General features: G+C 39.8%; 1 protein-coding gene across 1 annotated transcript in view; it reads left to right on the forward strand.

The window, feature by feature from the left end:
* The window catches only part of LOC129132435 (spindlin-Z-like), a 39,698-nt gene extending 18,939 nt beyond the window's left edge, over positions 1-20,759 (forward strand). The window contains exons 2-5 of the mRNA XM_054651510.2: positions 3,102-3,150; positions 16,124-16,377; positions 17,383-17,616; positions 18,875-20,759. Of these exons, the coding sequence (XP_054507485.1) occupies positions 3,102-3,150; positions 16,124-16,377; positions 17,383-17,616; positions 18,875-19,074 (737 nt within the window). The 3' untranslated portion in view covers positions 19,075-20,759. The remainder of the gene's footprint in view (positions 1-3,101; positions 3,151-16,123; positions 16,378-17,382; positions 17,617-18,874) is intronic.
* Positions 20,760-21,650: the final 891 nt, after the last annotated feature.

Here is a 21,650-nt window from a genome sequence, read left to right on the forward strand (position 1 = left end):
CAGGAAGCTTTAGGGTTCCCTTGGGTCTTCGGGATGGTGGGACTGAAGGCAATGACATTTCTCCTTGTCCCCTTTTCTCGGGCACCTTTTCCCCCGGGCCAATTGAGATCAGAGCCAATCTCTGCTTTGAGCCTTGCTCTGCTCCCTCTGCCCCTGTGGGACTCGCAACAAGTTGTTGCCTGGCCGACCCCCTAAATTGAGTCGAGGTCGCCTCTAACATAATTCTTGCTGAAGACAGCAATTTTAAGGCTGTCTTATCCTCATTGATGGCTAGAAAATATAGGTGTCTGTTAACTTCTTGCCAAAAGCCTACTTCAAATAACAACCGTGTTTCTGAGTACGGGTAATTACACCGCACCCACAACAATAATTCTCTGAGCTTTTTCTTTGGGATCCCCTTAGTGTGTGTGTCTGCCACGCCCTGTAGGTCGGACAGAATCTCTATTTGTTCCTGGGAAAGTGTACCCCCCATGTTCTTAATTCTTGACCTTCTCACCGAATTTCTGTCGTCAGAGCAGTCCGAAGGCTCCTGGTCTCTGGCCTGCAGGTCACAGGAGATGGATTCGGAGGCGCCTTTCCGATTCCGATCCGGGCTGTCCTGGTACGAACTTTCTTCGGCCGAAGTGGAGTGCGATGTTCTCTGTGGCTGCTGCGTCTTCAGATTCTCCTGGCTGCTTTCTGGCTGAATTCCCGAGGAGTTATCAGTGCTCTCCTGGGAATGAGTCCAACTCGGGAGCTGCCCACTCGGTGCTTCAAGGCTGACCCTGTGCAAGAGGTGCACACCAGAGCTCACCGTGGCTCAGCAAGTGCTGCCGGATGCTGCTGGATCGCCGGTTGCTTCCGAGCAGCCCCCCGGATGCCCACCGGGTGCCCACCCAGGGACGCCAAATGTCGGGTTCGGCTGTCTGTCTCTGCCCCGACACGGATAGAGTGGTTCTTGGGTGGCACGCGTTTCAAAGGACGAGTCTGGACTCTTCAGCTTTTCGGTCTTCAGATTGTTTATTATTTCTTATCTACAAAATTTTCTGTCTGCCCAACAGAGGTCTGATCTGCAAGCAGTCACAGGCACTCTCTGACCACCCACGGGGCGGTCATGTCTTTTTATACTAAAATCTACGTACATAATATTTACCTTTATTTCCCAATGCTTTTCACCCATGTTAGCAAGTGCACCTTCACCATAAACCAATCCCCAAGTGCCAACATCATCACAGGAGATGGAGGACAAGAAGAAGAAAGAAGAAGGACGAGACACGCCCTGATCCCTCCATCTTGTCTCCATAACCCCCCTGTACCAAAAACCTTAAAGTCTATATTTCACCCTCTAAATGTGTCCCTTTTACACTTTTCACTCTAAAGTGATTCTCATGTCCTCAAACTCTTGTTACTTCTGTGGATGGATCAAAATCAAGCCACCAAACACTCTTGGCAACATTCCAGGATTTTAGAGACCCCCCCCCCCCCCCCCCAAGGGTTCTCCTGGCATCTCTGGACATCAACAATGTGCTGAGATCCCACACCCTCCCTCCTTCCTCAGCTCTACCTCCTCCCTGCCAGAGGTGCAGAGAGACAGGGAAGGGGGGTTACAGTCAGTTCATCACAGGTTGCTTCTGCCGTTGCTCAGGCGGAAGAGTCCTTTACCTGTGCCAGCATGTGGTCCTGCCCATGGGAGACAATTCTGCACAAACTTCTCCAATGGTAGTGCTTCCCATGGACTGCAGTTCTTCATTAACTGCTCCATCATGGGTCCCTTCCATGGGGTGCAATCATCTGGGGACAGACTACTCCAGCATGGGTCCCCCATGGGGTCACAAGTCCTACCAGGAAACCTGCTCCAGCATGGGCTCCTCTCTCCATGCATCTGCAGGTCTCTGCCAGGACCCTACTCCATCACAGGTTTCGTACAAATTCACAGCCTTCTTTCAGGCATTTGTCTACTCTGGCGTGGGACTCCTCCATGGGCTGCAGCAGGACAGCCTGCTTCACCATGGTCTGCACTATGGGCTGCAGGGAAATCTCAACTCCAGCCCCTGGAGCACCTCCTGCCCCTCCTTCTGCACTGACCTGGGTGTCTGCAGAACTGTTCATCTCACATATTCTCATTCCTCTCTTCTCTGGCTGCAATTACAACTGCACAATATTATTTTTTTTTTTTTTTTTTTTTTTTTTTTACTTCTTAAATATGTAATCACAGAGGCGTTACTACCATTTCTGATTGGCTCAGCCTTAGCCAGCAACAAATCGATCCTGGAGCCAGCTGGCATCGGCTCTGTCAGACATGAGGGAAGCTTCTAGCAGCTTCTCATGAATGCCACCCCTGTAGTTCCCCCTGCTGCAAAAACCGGGCCATGCAAACCCAATACATGAATTTCTTTATTTCACATTACATGGAACTTTGATTTAGCAGAATGATACAGCAATTTACTTAAATAACAGTGCAAGTACAAGTTACATTTAGCAGAGTATAGCAGTTGCAATGTACAGTTGTATCACAATACAAATGTGTTTGCCATTATTGGTCTCCATCACAATGCTGGGCATCCCCAGTTGTTGGGAAGAAATATTTGGGTTGAAACCGACTCAAGCCTATTGCTCTACTCAACGTTCTGTCTGTTTGTTGGACCATTTTTATACTATATATGCTATACTTAGTTTTTATACTTGGTTTTGTCTCTATACTAAGTTTTTATAATGATTTTGGCTGAGCCACGTATACACCCACCCATTCTGGCCTCACTAATGCAGGAATATATGTATTTGATGATATTATCAACTCAAGGGCAGATACACAGCCATTTTAATTCCTTAACTGTTGTAGCCATTTATCTATAACAAAGGCTACCTTCAGTCTCCTTTGTGTTAAGTTCAGCTTTTTGTAACAGTTGTCATCAGTAACTCCCTAATTCTTCACTTAACTTCATGAGTATGTAGTCCTTGCCTATCTCCTCAGCCTTCTTCCATTGTAGAAACTCATTGATAAATCCCATCATGATGTGTTTAAGCTTTTTTACTTGAAAAGGAGAACTTTTCTATAAGATACCTTTTTGACATTGTGTATAAACAGATTTTATTGTTCAGTAATTCCATCATTTATATTGTAGGTCATGCGGGAGTCTCTGCAAGCATGATGAAGAAAAGAACTTCCCACAAGTAAGTTCCTAATACTTCCTCAAGTGTAGTTCTCAATAACTGGCAGTACCATTCTAGAAATGTATCTGTATTGTTCCAGTCATTTTGAAAAAAATGCGGAGCAGTATTCAAATGGTGTATGTGTGTAGAATCAGACTTTATTCTTTTGGGAGGACAATGGGAAAGAATGCACCATTGGTACAGTTCTAAACATCATTTTGAATGTTATTCTGAGAGAAATTATTCTATCAATAAAGTTCTGTAACTTATAATTCAGAAACAAGAGATTGCAAGCCAGAAATTGGGCATATGTACTCTAGGATTCATTGCAGCTTGTTTTTGAAAAGGTTTTTTTACCTTTTTAAAAAAATAATCAATGTACTGTAGTATGGCTACTATTTGTGCGAAGGTTACTTGCTTATCCTATACATTTATCATATTTATTATTCACTGTACTAGAATTTGAGATAGTAGCTAAATGTTGCTATGAGTAAATGTGAAAAGATATAGGTAGTAGCTTAGACAAAAATTACCTTCATTTCAAACAGCTAGATGTATCTGGCTGCATCTCTGGTGGGTGAACTCTAAAATAAGCTAGAGAAAGGTGAAATTTATTAAAATGCTATTAGTTATATTTTGAGTATGAAGTCCTATAATGCTGATATACAACAGGCATAAATCCAAAACAATTTGTCTGGCAGAAATATCTTCCATGATTAACATTTGAATTAGTATTAACGATTTCCCAAATGCAACACCTGATGTAAAACTACTCTCAATTCCTTCCACCAACTCTTCATTATTCAGTCTTGTCTATCTCCTTACAAGGCAGAGATAAACATTTATTTGTCTAGAGACAGGTAGAGTTAAAATTTAATTTCTTTTGTTCTTTTTCAACCGCTCAGAGAAAGGAGTGTATGATGGGAAGACTATCAGAGGTGGGTTGCCTTTTGTACTTGAGGGTGGCTAGATTTGTCTTTATTGTTATTTTGATATACACTTATTTAAATACCTAAATAGGTTGTATATTTTTTAGCATAAAGGCTTTTATGGGGCATATTAAGTTATTATCCTAAGTCACGTGGTTTTGAGGCATTTAACTTAAGCGCCCAGCTGAGTTTTATATTGATTTAGCCTAGTTTAATTGTTTAAGAATTGTTTGGTGAAGGTTTTATTTTGTACCAAACCAAGATGACTTTGTGTGCTGCTCAATGACTTCTCCGCAAATGACACACTAGTATAGAGTTGTTTTTATTTGATATTCATTGCTTATATTTTTGAAATGAACAGTAAGTAGCACTGTAGACATGTTTAAACAAGTGAGATATGAATCACTGTTTAAAAATGTATGCTGATACTACTATGAGCCGTTACAGCAGACCATTAATTAATAATGCATACTTTGTCATTGATTTAGTTATGATGACTTTTACATTCCTCATTAAAAGAAAAAGAGGAACAAGTTACTGGCACTTGAAGTCGTAAGTTCATAGGGGAGGGAAGAGCCACCAGGACAGAACAGGACCTAGTCCAGTAACTGAGGAAGAGATAAAATGAGCTGTGTGGATTAGTTTTCTAAATTCTTCTTAACTAAAATGTTAGTTAACCATTGACCCTTTTGGAAGGGGGTCCCATGGTCAGCTACAAAAGGGCAGTTCTTCTGAATGTTCTGTCAGTGTCAATGGGTAGTGATGATTTTTGCGAATAAAAAGTTGACTTTGTTTGTGTCAGATCAGTCAGTAGTCTCTTGGTTCTTATCTTTTCCACCCTCGGTGCATAAGGAAATAGTGTAAGTATAACATCTTACCAGTTTCTCATAGTTGGTGGTTCAAGGACTTTGTGGTGAAGATTCTATCTGCCCCTTAACTATCACTGTACTTATCCCTTGTGAATTTCTGATCGCAGTTTAAACTAACTTCTTGTGGTGGTTTATACTTGACTATGAGCCAAACTCCCACCCACCTGCTTACTCCCCTTCCTCAGTGAGGCAGGGGGAGAAAATAGAATGAGAATGTTCATGGGTCAAGATAGAGACAGGAAGATTGCTTACTGTTACCAATTGAATGGGAGCTTCAGACAAGCCCTGCCTTTGCCTCAGATTTTTGGCAGCAGCCTAAATTTAGGTGGCCTGCAACTAAAATAGCTCTGGCCTGCAAGTTCTAAGAATGGCAGATCAGGTCTATTATAAAATAAGTTATTTATTGAATAAGCAGGAGATAACAGACAAAAGGCCTTAAACAAAGTTACTTATTACACAGTATAAAACAAAAAGAACTACTAGTAGATTACATAAAACAGTGCACGACATTAAGGTACCTATATTAAAGCAAGCAAAGAAATAGTATTGATTAGGAGTCAATGTAAATTATCACTGAAATGACAATAGTGTACACAGGTTCCCTTCCCTCAACTCCTGGGAGAGTAACCAAAAAGCAGGTGTCCCAACTTTGGGGACAAAGCCCCACACATTTCCAAGGAACATGCAGAAGATTTCTGCTTTGTGAAAGTTTTGTGCAGCTTTTATACTTTGTAAAGTGAAGTGCCTGTCAGTCAGAAATTCCAGCTTATCTTTCCACATCTTGCTTCCACAGCAAGATGTTTATTGTCAGCTGAAAGCCTTAGTGCCATGTCGCCGAAATATCTCACTACAAGACAAGCTGTCTTGATTATTTCACCAAAGCTCATGTGAAGATCATGTGAGGGGCAGGATGCCTTGAGTTATTTCACCAGCTAACAAGCAACAGATAAGGTCTTGTGGTGGGGGAGATGCCCTGCTACACTTACCAGGCACTATCACAGGCAAAACAGGCTTGACTTGTGGAAAATTAATTTATTGCAAATTTAAGTAGGTGGTAAGAAACAGGAAGACAAACATTAAAACAACACCTTTCTTTCCTCCTTTCCCATGTTTAAATTAATTCCTTCACTCCAGACTCACCACCATCCCCAGGGTGCAGGGGAAATGAGGGAGGGGAGTTTACAGTCCGTACATAATGGTTGCTTTCTGCCACTCCTTTCTTCTTGTACTTAATTTCTTCCTACTCTGGCATAGGTTCTCTACAGGTCACAGTTCCTGTCAGGAAAGTGATTCAGCATGGTCTCTTGTGGGGGAGACAGTCCTGTCAGTTAAACTCTGCTCTGCCATGGGTTCTCTGTGGGTTCTCCATGGGCCTCAGTTCCTTCATTAAATACCTAACTGCTCCAGCATGGATCCTTTTCTTCGCCTCCTTCTCTGCCTGTCCAGTGGTGGATTTTTTGCTCTTTGCTAAATATGTTTTCACAAAGGCACCATAAACTTTGCTGATGGTCTCTACTTTAGCTGTCAGTGGGACCATTGCCAAGCTAGCTGGAACCAGCTGTGTCTGGCACAGGGTAGCCTGACTTCCTCTCCTAGAGGCTACTTCTGCAGGTGTTGTCATGTCTGTATGTATATGTGTGTCCATTACCAAAACCTTGCCACGTAAGCCCAATACACCTGTAATCCTAAGAAAATTAATTTCACAACTGAATGATGGCTTTTGAAGGAGGACAGAAATTATTTTACAACTTCTGTCTTTAGTAATGTGCCTCACAGTCTGAATATTAAGGAAAAAGAGTTTATAACAATTCTCTGATCATATTATCCCCCATTAGTGACAGACTGTAATAGTATCAAAATAGTATCAAAATTCTAATTCAGGCCCTATTTTTAATAATTTTTCTACATGGTTCCATGAAATATAGAAATTGTACTGACCATTGCTACTCTTCTTCATTTGTACTCTTTTCTAAATTTCTTTGAATTTTCCATGATCTGGTTCTGCTAATAAAACCCTTTCTTGTTACAAGACTTCACTTATCAGTTTAGGGTCTTCAAGATAAATACTTAGTCACTGAGATGAGCAGCTCTGGTGCCAGCACAATCCATAGCATAGGGGGGATTCCTGAACCTGGGGGAGCCACAAGAGCCGCCAGGAGCCCACACTTGTGCTACAGCTGCTGATAAGACCTGGGTGGGGCCAGGAAGAATGGTGGTCAACCCCCCCACCTCCATATGAAAGAAGCCCCTATGGAGTGCTAGTGACACAACAGGGCTGTTTGCAGGGAAGGGCGTGCAAAAAAGGCACTGTAGCTCTGCCAACATAACCAGGAAGTAATGGTATCCAGCTGGCAGAAGGCTATGAACACTCTAAACTCTGCACCCACAATGAATGACACAGTTATTCAGACAGAGCTCTGGTGGGAAGATGCTGCTACCCAAGTGTGGGGCTGCAGGGCATATCCTACTCTTATGCCAGTACTGGACAGCAGCAGTGAGCACAACTGGGGGAGGTCCACTCAGGTAGAGGAACTACGCCGCTTAGCAACAAAGCTCCAGGACGTGATGAGTAGGTTGTTAAGGAGTATCAGGGAGAGTGAAAGAGAGACTACTGGAATTGCCCCCTACCTTCCCTGCAGCAGGGCTGTCAGGCAGACAGGACATATGATATAGAATATTTCCTATCCTGTCTTTGCTTGGCAGAATGTGGTGACTTAAGCGATAGGGGACAATGGTGACAAGTTCCTGCTTGGTGTTATCGGCAATGAAGAGAGACGGGGACTCTGTGAAATGGTCAAAGAATCCAAATTTATTGTGAACTACAACTGCTTATATACTTATTCTAGGAAGACTAGTAATGTTTTAAAACAAGGATTGAGTTAATCATCGCATAAACAAACTTATACATTTTAAACATCTCTTGCTTGCAGAAGTTGATTCAATCTTCTTCCCTGTCCCAGTCTGATCCAATTTTCTTGCAATCTTCAAAGCTCTGTTTGTTCTTGCCAAGGCATCCTGTTATCAAATCTCTTATGCTAATCAAGTCCAAAGTCCATCATCTGTCTCGTGTGTCCCAATAGGTGTAGCAGAAGTAAGGAGGGGAGTCAGCAGAACTGCCACCTTGGACTTGTGGAGGGCACACTTCAGCCTGTTTAGGGGCCTGGTTGAAAGAGTCCCTTGAGAGGCAGTCCTGAAGGACAAAGGAGTCCAGGAAGGCTGAACGTTCTTCAAGAAGAAAATCTTAAAGGCTCAGGCCATCCCAGTGTGCTGAAAGATAAGCTGACAGGGAAGAAGACCAGCCTGGCTGAACAGAGAGATTTAGCTGGAATTCAGGAAAAAAGGAGAGTTTATGACCATTGGAAGAAAGGGCAGTCAATTCAGGAGGACTACAAGGATGTTGAGAGGTTGTGCAGGGAGAAAATCGGAAGGGCCAAAGCCCAACTAGAACTTAATCTGACTACTGCTGTAAAAGACAATAAAAACTGTTTCTAAAAATACATTAGCAACAAAAGGGGGGCTAAGGAGAATTTCCATCCTTTTTTGGATGAGGGCGGAAACATAATGACAAAAGATGAGGAAAAAGACTAAGGTAATGAAGGTCTTCTTTGCCTCAGTCTTTAATAGCAAAACCAGTTGTCTTCAGGGTACCCAGCCCACTGACCTGTAAGACAGGCAGGGAGCAGAATGAGGCCCCCATAATCAAAGGGGAAATAGTCAGCAACCTGCTACACCTCTTAGACACACACTAGTCTATGGAGCAGGACAGGATCCATCCAAGGGTACTGAGGGAGCTGGTGAAAGTTCTCATTAAGCCACTTTCAATAATTTGCCATCAGTCCCAGTTAACTGGGGAGGTCTCAGTTGATTGGAAGTTTGCAAATAGAATGTACATCTACAAGAAGGGCTGGAAGGAGGATCCAGGGAACTACAGAACCATCAGCCTGACCTTGATCCTTGGGAATGTTATGGAACAGATTATCTTGAATGCCATCATGCAGCACATACAAGACAACCATTTGATCACATCCATTCAGCTTGAATTTATGAAAGGCAGGTCCTGTTTCACTGACCTTATCTCCTTCTATGACAAGGTTACCCTCTTAGTAGACAAGGGAAAGGCTGTGGATGTTGTCTACCTGAACTTCAGTATACTGATGACGATTGATAAAGAGACAGGGTCTCCATGGTTTGCAGACGTGAAGCCGTTTATTGATACACACAGCTGAGTTTATATACCTTTTCAGCTGTAACTAAAAATAGCACAACTATAACATTTATGTAACTAGGTAACATTGCTTAATTAAAAGCCTTGAACACACTAGTGCAGGTATGTGCAACCTTAAATAATTTCTGCTTACCAAGCACATTGTACCAAGCACACTGTTAACTTTTGCATTCCTTCTTCAGGGTTCTGCTTTCTGTTGCCAAGGCTTGCAGCCGACTAATGCTAACATATCCACTTCTGTCATGAGCTGAACAGTGCTTCCAGCTTGGCTTTCTAGCTGTATTTCTAGCTCTATTTCTATTGTGTTTTTATATGTTTAGCAAATTACCATAAATTACAAAAATCCCCAATTAGAGACGTGGTGAGGTAATGCTCCCCCCATTCAACCCTCTTTGAATTCCCCCTCTTTAAAATAGTAACTAAACTTTGTTTATAAAAATGTATCTCAGAGAGGTAGTTTCAACCTTGACTTCCCACAGAATCTAACCTTGGACCCCCAGCTTGGAGGCACTGGGGAATTTATTTTGTCCTTCTGTCTAATAGAGTAGGTAAAATGCTAGCTACAAATACTATGATAGGCTACAGAGCTACAAATATACATGTAAAGAATATAGAAAATATATAAAAGAAAAAAAGGCAAAAACCAATTCGACATCATCCACAGGGCTCAGTCCTCTTTAATATCTTTATCAATGACCTGGATGAGGGGATCAAGTGTATCCTCACCGAGTTTACAGGTGTCACCAAGTTGGCTGGGAGTGTTGATCTGCTGATCTGCTGGATGGTAGAAAGACTCTATGTTAGATCATGGGGGGGGGGGGGGGGGGTGAGAGGCTCAGGAGACCACTCACCCCAATGTTCGTGTGATGTTCGTGTGGCACAGAGAGCTTTTATTTTCCAACCACTCCTTTATATATGGCATTTGAAAGACCCAGTCTGGATGTTCTCATTGGTTTGAACTCCACACCCCTTCAGGTCCTGGCCAGTGAGGTGGCTGCAGCATTTAGAGATATTTGGTTTGCCCACACCCTTTTCAATCACTGTAACAACTCTACAGTGGGATTTGGACAGATTGGATGAATGGGTCAAGGCCAGTTGTTTGAGGTTCAACAAGGCCAAGTGCTGGGTTCTGCACTTAGGTCCCAACAAACTCCATGCAACACTACAGGTTAGGGGAAGAGTGTCTGAAAAGATGCCTGGCAGAAAAGGATGTGGGAGGGTTGGTTGACAGTCAGCTGAACATTAGCCAGCGTGTGCCCAGGTGGCCAAGAAGACCAATGGCATCCTAGCTTATATCATCAATAGTGTTGCCAGCAAGACTAGGGAAGTGATTGTCCCCTTGTACTCTGCACTGGTGAGGCTGCACCTAGAGTACTGTCTTCAGTTTTGGGCACCTCACTGCAAAAAACACATTGAGGTGTTGGAGTGTATCCAGGGAAGGGCAAAAAAGCTGGGGAAGTGTCTAGAGCACAAGTCTTATGGGGAGCAGCTGAGGGAACTGGGGCTGTTTAACCTGGAGAAAAGGAGGCTCAGAGAGACCTCATAGCTCTCTACAGCTACCTGAAAAGAGGTTGTAGTGATGTGGGTATTGATTGGTCTTTTCTCCAAAATAACAAGCAATAGTTGAGCCAGGGGAGGTTTAAAATGGATATTAGGAAAAATATCTTCAGTTAAAGGGTTTTCAAGCATTGGAACAGAATGTCCAGGGAAGTGTTGAAGTCAGCATCCTTGGAGGTATTGAAAAGATGTGTAACGTGTTGCTTAGGGACATGGTTTAGTGGTGGACTTGGCAGTGTTAGGTTTGCAGGTGAACTCAATGATCTTAAAGGTCTTTTCCAACCTAAATGATTCTATAATTTCTTTGAAATAAGAGGATCTGAAACTTAGTGGAATTGAAGGGCCTTTTACAATGAGTGCATAACTGAAGCATCAGGAATTGTTTTCAGGACTTGACGTTATTTGCTTTTCCTGGCTCTGTGTGTTTTATGTATGTGTGACTGTAACATGGAGGGGTGGGTCAGAGACAGACATGACACACACCCAAGGTCCATGTGGCAAGAGAGAGAGCTTTATTCTTTGAACCCAGCCTTATATAGGGGGTTTGAAACGTCCCAGTCTATAATGTTCATTGGTCTGCTCTTAACACAGTTTCCTGACCAGTGAGATGTCTGCAGCTTAAGATGGAACGTGATTGCTTGAGGTCTCTGTCTGTAACCAAATTAATTGCTCAGCTACAGACTAGCTGTGACATATGACGACTTAAATTTTGAATGTCTAAGGCTTTGAAATGTTATTCCAGTCTTTAGGAACAAAACTTTGTGAAATTTTAAGGATAATTCTAATAAAACAGAAGGGAAACATTTTGGATTTTCTCATTATACCATCTCAAAATTTACATACTTATGTGTTGCTGTGCTTATCACAGAAACAACATACTATTGATATAAAAAGACGTTTGAGAAAGTTGACTATTATCTTATATGGAAGTATACTGGTCACGGTTATTACACACCCATTTTTGAAAAGGGTGGTGCAAAGTTCCTGGGGAACTACTGACCAGTCAGTCTTACCTCTATGCCTGGTAAGATCATGGAACATATCTGCCTGGAAGACATATTCAAACATATGGAAAACAGGGAAGTGATTAGAGACAACCAACGTGGCTTCAGCAAGGGCAAGTCATGCCTGACTAATGCAGTGGCCTTCTATGATGGAGTGACTGCATCAGTGGACAAGGGAAGGGTAACTGATGTTATCTGCTGTGGACTTATTCCTTCCTCTAAATTGGAGAGACATGGGTTTGATAGGTGGACTGTTACATGGATAAGGAATTGGCTAATAGATGCATTCAAAGTCAACAGCTCAGTGTCCAAGTAGATATCAATAATGAGTGGTGTCCCTTAAAGGTCCATACTGGGACCAGTAGTGTTCATTATGTTTATCAACAACATAGTGCTGTTGACACACCTGAAGGATGGGATGCTATCCAGAAGGACCTAGACAGGCTCAAGAAAGGGGCTCATGGGAATCTTACGAGGTTTAACATGACCAAGTACAAGGTGCTATACCTGGGTCAGGGCAAACCCCAATATCAATACAGGCTGGGGGATGAACAGATTGAGAGCAGCCCTGAAGAGAAGGACTTGGGAGTGCTGGTGGATGAGAGGCTGGACATGAGCTGGTCACGTGCACTGGCAGCCCAGAAAGCCAATCGTATCCTGAGCTGCATCAAAAGAAGTGCGGCCAGTAGGTCAAGGGAGGTGATTCTGCCCCTCTACTCAGCTCTTGTGAGCCTCCATCTGCAGTGTTGCATCCAGCTCTGGGATCCCGAGCCCAGGAAAGAGACTGACCTGTTGGAGCAAGTCTAGACAAGGCCAAAAAGATGATTAGAGGAATGGAGCACCTCTTCTACAAGGAAAGTCTGGGAGAATTGGGATTATTCAGCTTGGAGAAGAGAAGGCTTTTGGATGACCTAATTGCAGCCTTCCAGTACCTGAAGGGAACTTGCAGGTAAGATGGGACAAGATTATTTACAAGAGCATGTAGTGACATGACAAGGGGGAATGGGTTAAATTGAGAGTAGGTTTAGATTAGATATTAGGAATAAATTCTTTACTGGGAGTGTGGTGAGGAACTGGAACAGTTTGCCCAGAGAAGTTGTAGATGCCCCATCCCTGGAGGTGTTCAAGGCCAGGTTGGATGGGGCTATGTACAACATAGTCTAGTTGAAGGTGTCATTGCCTGTGGCAGGGGGATTGGAAGTAGATGATCTTCAAGGTCCCCTTCCAACCCAAACAATTCTATGATTCTCTGATAGACAGTGGGATTGAGTGCACCTGCAGCAAGCTTACAGATGATACCAAGATGAGCAGAGCAGTTGATTCACTTGTGGGAAGGGATGCCATCCAGAAGGACCTTAAAAGGCTCAGTCCATGTGAGCCTCATAAAGTTCAACAAGGCCAAGTACAAGGTGCTGCACCTGGGTCAGGGCAATCCCCAGTATCAATACAGACTGGGGGATGAATGGATTGAGAGCAGCTCTACAGAGAAGGATTTGGGGGTACTGGTGTATGAAAAATTGAATATGAGATGGCAATGTGTGCTTGCGGCCCAGAAAGCCAATTGTATCCTGGGCTGAATCAAGGAAGTGTGGCCAGCACGACAGGAGAGGTGATTCCAGCCCTCTGGTCTAATGAGACCCCACCTGGAGTACTGCATGCAGCTCTGAGGTCCTCAGTACAAGAAAGATGTGGACCTGTTGGAGTGGGTCCAGAGGAGGGCCATGAAAATGAAATCAGAGGACTGGAACACCTCTCCTATGATGACAGGCTGAGAGAGTTGGGGTTGTTCAGCCTGAAGAAGACTCTGGGGAGACCTTATTGCTGCTTTTCAATATATAAAAGGGGCTTATGAAAAGACAAAGAAACTTTTTACCAGGGTCTGTATTGACAGAACTAAGGGCAACGGTTTTAAACTGAAAGAGGGTAGGTTTAGATTTGACATAAGGAAGAAATTTCCTATGATGAGGGTTGTGAGGCACTGGAACAGATTGCCCAGAGAAACTGTGGATTCCCCATCACTGAAAAGTGTTCATGGTCAGTTTGGATGGGTCTTTGAGCAACCTGATTTAATGAAAGATGTCCATAGCAGGGGGTAGAAGAATTGGATGTAAATGATTTTTAAAGGCTGATCATTCTATGATTGTTGTTTGTAGTCAGTTAGAAATCTGTTTTCTTTCTTATGACATGTTCAGTAGCAAGCAAAAATGCCAATTCTTTGGCAATTTATTTGTTTGAAAATCGTTATTTCCTGCTATAACAAATAGCGATACAAATAACAATGAGTGGCTGTGCAGTAGTACCAGCCTTCAAACAAAGGAAAACTTGAACTGCAAGTATACCTAGCTGCTCCTTGATTTGTAATTGCATTTATGACACTTTTTGCTCTCTCCAAGGTGTTTTAAAAGGTAGTGACCAAATTGAACTGTATTGTGTAGCTTTTTTTTGTCATATTTTTTTAAGTGACTGAAGTTTTCCACTTAATTGTGCAAATTTAAATGTTATGATTTATAAGCAGAAAGTGAAATTAACTGTGTGGTTAAACATGAACAGTATTATTTTACCTTTTTCAACTTTAACTTTTTAGCTTCAGTAACAGTTGGTTTTATTCTGTGAGGATGCCTTAAAACGGAATAATGGAATCACAATTCATTAAAATTCAATAGATTAATTTAATGCAAAATAAAGTAATTTTCATTGTGCCCAAGAACCAGATCTCTCATCTCATTTATTCAGAATAAAACTTTTCAGAGACTATTATATTTTTTTTTTAAAGTAAGACTTGAGCAAGAATGAGTATTTGAACGTATGTTCAAGTTTCTGTGGAAAATTAGAACCAACTCTGCAGAGGAGTTCCTCTTAACTGGAAGAGATTAGCATTTCTATAATACTAACTTCGACAAGATAAATTGTGAATGCAGATTGGTCTCCTTAATCAGGTTAAATCATCACAGAAGTTAAATTAGACAAAAGATACTGTGGAACTCTGCTAAGACTTTCATGAAGAATGAAAGTCTTGAGGTGGGACAAGCTATTGAAGGAATTATACATCTTGTTTTTAATGGAGTTATGATTACATCTTCAGCATTACTAATTTTATATACTGTTTTTATTGGTTTTTAAGATTTATTATGAGACTTCATTGATAAGATTGCTATTTTTGTCTTTTGGATCTCTTGCATACATGGGTTGTTCTTTGAGCTTTCATTGTTCCTAGAGACATTTTTCTTTGGTCACTGTCACTAATCTAAGGATGGATGTTGTTTTCTGCAACTGATTTTTCTTTTTTTAGATGTTGCTTTTAAGCATGCTTCTAATGTGTATATTGCCATTTAAATGAAGACTACTATAACTGGTAATTAATAAAAACGTTTATTTTGGAATTAGCTAACATTTGTGAGAATTTTAATCAGGCAACCCACTAAGTATCACTCTAAGAATGAATATGCATATTGTAACATGCTAAAATAAAGATGATTATATACATTTATCACCAATGTAATGTTGTAATGTTCATGTTTCTTCATGTGTTGTATTCACAAATGTCAAGCTACTGTTTGGGTTTATTTAACTCAATAGAATAAAACTTGTGTAACACTGTTTTAGTGGGTTGAAACTGTCAAATAGCTTACATGACTGTTTATCAGAGCAACTGCCATTCACCAGAAGGAATCTTCCTATGCAAGTTAGATTACAAAAATGAGGAAGGGTAAAAAGTATATTTAATCTATTATCTGCTTAGAGAGTATCACTTCTCTTGCAGTGACCTTTGCATATAATTTTTCTTGTGTTGTACTAAAAAGGAATGTTAGAAAATGTTGTTGCTACCATGTGCCTTTAAAAGTACTTGAAGTCAAAGATACCTGTAAGTGCAGAGGGAAGTGAAATTTCCTTCAGATGACAAGTTAGGGAAAACAAATGCTCTGAAGAATTTTAATCAACCACCACTAATGTTTCCACTGGATTCTTCCTATTGGGGTGAGGGAATTATGTTTACCGTTCTGCGGAGAGCAACAAGGTAGCAAAAGTATATACTATTAGGTGACATTGCTCTTTCAGAGCTGATTTAGGGTTTTAACAATCAAGTTTTACTTTTGATTTTCTGTGTGGCAATGCCTAAAATAGTTCTTTTGGCTTAAGCAAACTAGTTTTAGGAACTACTATTATGAAAGCAACCTTATACAAAATGGTGAAAGTATTCCACTACTTTTCAGTGTGGGTTTTTTCTTTTACCAGAGCAATGTAGTATTCTTTATAACCTAATTTGAATAAGGTGCACTAAGCTGTATAAATTAATGTATCTTATATTTATATATAAGTATAATATATTGCCTTCTTAAAGCATGCAGCTCTTGTCCAGAGTAGAATTTTGAGTATGTACTTGTTTAATGTTATGTTTGTATCTGTGTACAGAAAGCATAGAAACAATGTTGGACCAAGCAAACCTATTTCTCAGCCACGAAGAAACATTGTAGGCTGCAGAATACAGCATGGCTGGAGAGAAGGGAGCGGACCTGTAACACAATGGAAAGGCACAGTTCTTGATCAAGTTCCTGTAAATCCCTCCCTCTATCTTATAAAGTACGATGGATTTGATTGTGTGTATGGACTAGAACTGCACAAAGATGAAAGAGTTTCAGCACTTGAAGTCCTTCCAGACAGAGTTGGTAAGAGGTTTTTTCCTATATGTATATATGTTGTCAGAACATTTAAATTTTATTAAATTACTTTTCAGTATATGGCAGATAATCTAAATGCTCTGTTCAATTTTTATTTTTTTAGTTCACAAAGTTTTGATGATAACAGAAAGATTAGTGCTGTCTCTTGTCTTTAAATTGTATGTAGAAAGTTCCATGGGTTTCCTTTTTGAGAGTCTTATCCCTAATGAGCTTATGTACATGTAGCATCGATATTTCTATTAAAATTTAAACTCTGAGCCAGCTAAGAAATATCCTGGCTATGCTGTCTTGCATGTGTTTGACATTAATTATGTGTTTGGTTGGGTTTTTTTTTTAATGTGCTTTCAATAGGTATTAATACAAGTGGAGGGGAAAAAAGCATTTTCTAAGTGAAATAACTTAGTAACTAGTAACTTAACTAGTAACAAGGCTTTATTGTTTTTTATAATTAGCACAGAATTGTTAAACTGCAGGTGTTTCCAAACTGTAAAGTTCAAAGTTTGACTAATAAGGTGGGGTTTTTTTAATGGAATCAACTCTTGGGTTTCCTGACTGCAAAGAAATCAGTAGCAGTCTCTAGAATGGGGTTAGGGGGAACCAAACCTAACACCTTCATTAATAACTTCATACAGCTGCTCTGTGATTTAGCCTCTCTTCCTCCCCTCCTCCTCCCCTTCAGTATAAATATTTAAAATACAGGTGCTAGTCCTTGCTGTGGCTTATATTGGTCTCCCTTTACCTTGCAGTATGATAGCTTGATTGGGGGGGAGTGCAATGATGGAAAATGTCAATAAAGAGTGTTAACATGTTAAAATAATTGAGTTCTGCTGTTCTTTGATCTTCAGCTCTCTGAAATGGGCATTATTTGTTTTTTATGTGAATTGACTAACTTTCAAATTAATTTATTAATGAATCTGGATAAAGATTATGTTTTGTAAAGATTTATTTCTGTACTTTTTGAATGGACATACTTATGAACTGCTACCATTTCAGCTTCATCTCGAATTAGTGATGCCCATCTGGCAGACACAATGATTGGCAAAGCTGTGGAGCATATGTTTGAGACAGAGGATGGCTCAAAAGATGAATGGAGGGGGATGGTCTTGGCTCGAGCTCCTATTATGAACACATGGTTTTATATTACCTACGAGAAAGATCCTGTGTTGTATATGTACCAACTCTTAGATGACTATAAAGAAGGTGACCTTCGCATTATGCCCGATTCCAGTAAGTAGACTGGTTACTTTTTTATTCTGAAAAGTGTCATCTCTCTGTATTATTATACAGCTTATGGGTTATGTATGGAAAAGAGAGTTGACAAAGTATCTTTTTAAGTATCAAAACTAGCAAAGGTTACAACACAACTGAAAAAATATGTGTATTCAACAATTTCTGAAATATTTTCCTTGAGTCAGTGGTGAAATATGCAATAAATACTGGAAAATCCTTTTCCATTATAATTCCTAATTTTGATAAAGATATGCATACTGTTATGAAGAGATTACACTTAGAGTTTTTTTTACATGGACAAACTAGAATCTTTCCATTGTTATTTTCTTATAGAAGTGTCACAAATCAAGGAGTTATATTTTTGAAGCAGTTGTTATAAAAATAATGTCTTGGGGCTAACTAAAATAGGTTAATTTATTTTGGGTAAGCATCATCAGTTTGGAAAGTTTTTGAATAGTTTCTTGGAGGAAAGAAGCACTAATATTTTCAAAACTCATTTTCTCTCATATGTTTAAACATATAAACAGGAAAAAATTTCAATAGGTTAGGAGGAATATTTTTTCTTTCTTTTTTAAAGAAGGTTATTGGCTTTTTTCCTAGAAATATTTTTTGCAGAATCAGTGTTGTTCAAGGGATTTTAGCTAATAAAAAAAAAAAGAAAAAAAATTGTCAATAATTTGGGTCCTTTACAGACAATGTGAATTGTGTATTTAAAGATACTTCTGGGTAGATTTTGCTTGAAAAGCAAATAATAAGATTAAACTTCACAACAGTATCCATTCTAGTGTAAAATTGAAAGCTCCTTTTTACAGCATTATTGATTAAGGAGGTCACACTTAGCTTGGAAGATGTTTTTTTTTTGCAATGACATATTTGCATTGACATTTTAGATAGTGAGTTCTAGTACACCTGCCTTTCTGTTAAAAATACTCAGTGCCTTGTTCTGCTGGGGGCTCAAATTCAATTATCTACAAACATTTTTTGTAATTGGTGTGTAAACTTTCATGTCAAAAGATTTACTTTTCTAACCAATTGAAGTGCTAATTTTTAATTCATAAAAGTGAACAGTATTACTTAAAAAATAAAATCTGTGACTACTCTAGAAGCATGGCAATAGGCGCTTGTCTAAACTACTTTAGACATACTTTGCATTTTGAACTTGTGACTTTCTTAACTTATAAAGAAGTCTGCAGTTTTGTATATCGCAAAAAATCCATAAATGTCTACCAAAGTACGATGTATTTTCATATTACAGATGATTCGCCTCCTGCAGAACGAGAACCAGGTGAAGTTGTAGACAGCCTGGTAGGCAAACAAGTGGAATATGCCAAAGAAGATGGCTCAAAACGGACTGGCATGGTCATTCATCAAGTTGAAGCCAAACCATCTGTCTATTTCATCAAGTTTGATGATGATTTCCATATTTATGTCTATGATTTGGTGAAGACATCCTAGACATCATCATGAACTTCTGCCAAATTTGTGGAACTATTAAATGTAAAATTTGTAGACACAGACTTGACTGTTTTTCAGTTGAATGAAAATTTAGATGTCCCTGCGAACCCACAATCTCTGCCAGCAACTGTTTTGTTCTGAATAATACAAATTTATGTGAATATGACACATCTTGTGTAAGACAGCTCCTTTTCTTGAAGGAAATCAATATATTTGGGTGGTAGGGAGTTAAAAGCTAAGAACAGTTGCAAATTCAAGCTGTGTGAAGTCAATCTAGTATTGTAATCTAAATTTTTTCTTAGATTAACTTTTTCTTCAACCTTGCATCACCTGTTCAACTGCCACATGCAAGTGTAGTTTGCTATTTTTCATATGTCTTCTTTTGCAACATTAAATTTCATTTCTTGGCTACTGGCAGTCCTTGTTTTCTGGGTTGAGACAGAGATGACTTTTCTGAAAGGTTTAAACAGTTTGTGCAGCAGTAAGGAGTGTCTAACCCACGTAACATCAATTTACTGTGTTTCTATTCTGTTTCAAATTAAGTTATTAAATACTTGTGTGTTTTTTACTAGTCACAGGGCAGTAGGATATCAAGTGTTTGACTTATGCACCTTTCAGTGAAAAGGCTTTAATCTATAAAAATATATTTAATCTGTATATCCAGCTAATTAGAAAATGAAGGTTAAGGGCCTGTGTTTACAAGTTTTAGGAACCAGTAAAATACACACAACAAAGCTGCCATTAATCCTAAATGTTGTGTTCTGTTTTGTTATTCACATTTCGTAGCAGAATACAAGTGCTTGGTGCCACAAGTTTAACAGTATATAATGCTACTTAAGCAGACTTTGGACTACACATCAGCAATCAGTAGTCTCTCATTTAATATCAGAACCTAGCAACCTGGATGTTTGTGTGTGAACTTAGAAAGCTAGTATTAGTTAATCTTTTACACAGTAAATACAAGTTATGTGGGAGGGGGGTCCTTTTACACTGAGGACCTTCTTTAGAGAAGGAGAAGCATTTGTTGCCTTCTCCTCAGTCTGCTGTATTCCTTTGTTTTGTGCTGGGGTTTGCTATTGTTTTTAACCATTTTGGATCAAGAAGGTATAATTTCAGTGTATTCTATTTTTGGCTTTTCCACGTAAGGAGTGTCCAGACAAATCTACAGTTTAAACCTGTTGTTGCCTTTTGTGGTGTACTTGCTTTGAGGTATGCCATTAACATAAATTTCATTCTGTGAACACTAGAGTTATGCATGCCAGTGGTGTACTATCTAATGGGAGCTATAGGCTGTTTCAGTGGTTCAGTCATCTGCATTAGATTGTGGATGCAAATAACAGCCCACAACAGCAGAATCCTTTCACAGTTTTAATCTTGCAAGATAGTTGTAAATCAAGGTTAGGGTATTCGGGTTTTTAAGAATAACAACTTTTAAAAGCATCATAATTGTAATGAGGATCAGCACAGCAACAAAATTTTCATGTTGAAACAGAACTCTACAGGCTTCAAACCACTGCTTCACAGAAATACAGTATGTGAAGAATGTGAATACAGTCAACGCTATTGATGGAAAGAAGGAATACGTAGATATCCAACCTGATGATGTTAGTGGAAGGATGCAGGAGAGATACTGCTAATCAGAGATCAGGGGTCTGACCTCTATTGTGAACATTCTTAATAGCAAAGACTCAGTGGCTTAAATCCTTTTCTGTCTTTTTTTTTTTTTTTTTTTGCCTGATTTCATGCTTTAGCCTTAAGGCTTGTGCCTCATTATGCTGTTAAATGGTAATACTGTATAAATATGGTATCAATTCTTTGTCCCTTGCTACTATATTGCATTATGTCCTGTATTTCACCATGGGCAACCAAAGGCAGGCTATTGTCTTTCAGTTCAAAACTTCTCAATCCGGTCTTTAAGCACCAAGTATCTGAGTCAGTAAATTTTCATTGTGTTTTGAACAAAATGAACAGATTTGCAACACAGTGCTTTCATCCTGCAGATCTGTTATGTGCTTCCTATTGACTCTTAAGAGTCCTGCATGTAAATCTCAAAGCTGAGCCTGGCTCCATGAGCCCAAGTTGATATTTGTGGCACAAGAATGAGTGTATTGATTACACACAAAATACACTAATAACATAGTACAATGAATTTTGGGCTTTACATCTAAGGATGTAACAACAAGGTTTGTTTTGAAATATTTGAGGTTTAGCTCTACTGGAACATTTTTAGCATTTGGATTGCATTTGTGGGGTTTTATGTAAGCCACTCTAATACACCACATATTTTGCTAATTAGAATATAATCTATACAGTATATACTGTCAAATTTTATAGTTGTTTTTAGATGTCCCCATTGTCTGTTGCATGGGATTTTTCTTTTCATCTTTTTTTTCTTAAGATTTGTGTGGAGGGGTGGTTTTGGTTTTGTGGTTGGTTTTTTTAATAGCTTAAACCACCATTTTGAGACTTGAGACTTATTCCACTCCCTGCCCCATCTGTTTTGGGCTTACTTAAGGCTCATGTTTCAGATCTGCATGCAGTGCTTGCATTACCCTAGTAACTACATGTTGGTCCCT

Source organism: Agelaius phoeniceus, chromosome W, assembly GCF_051311805.1.
Source record: "Agelaius phoeniceus isolate bAgePho1 chromosome W, bAgePho1.hap1, whole genome shotgun sequence".
Taxonomy (NCBI): Eukaryota; Metazoa; Chordata; class Aves; order Passeriformes; family Icteridae; genus Agelaius; species Agelaius phoeniceus.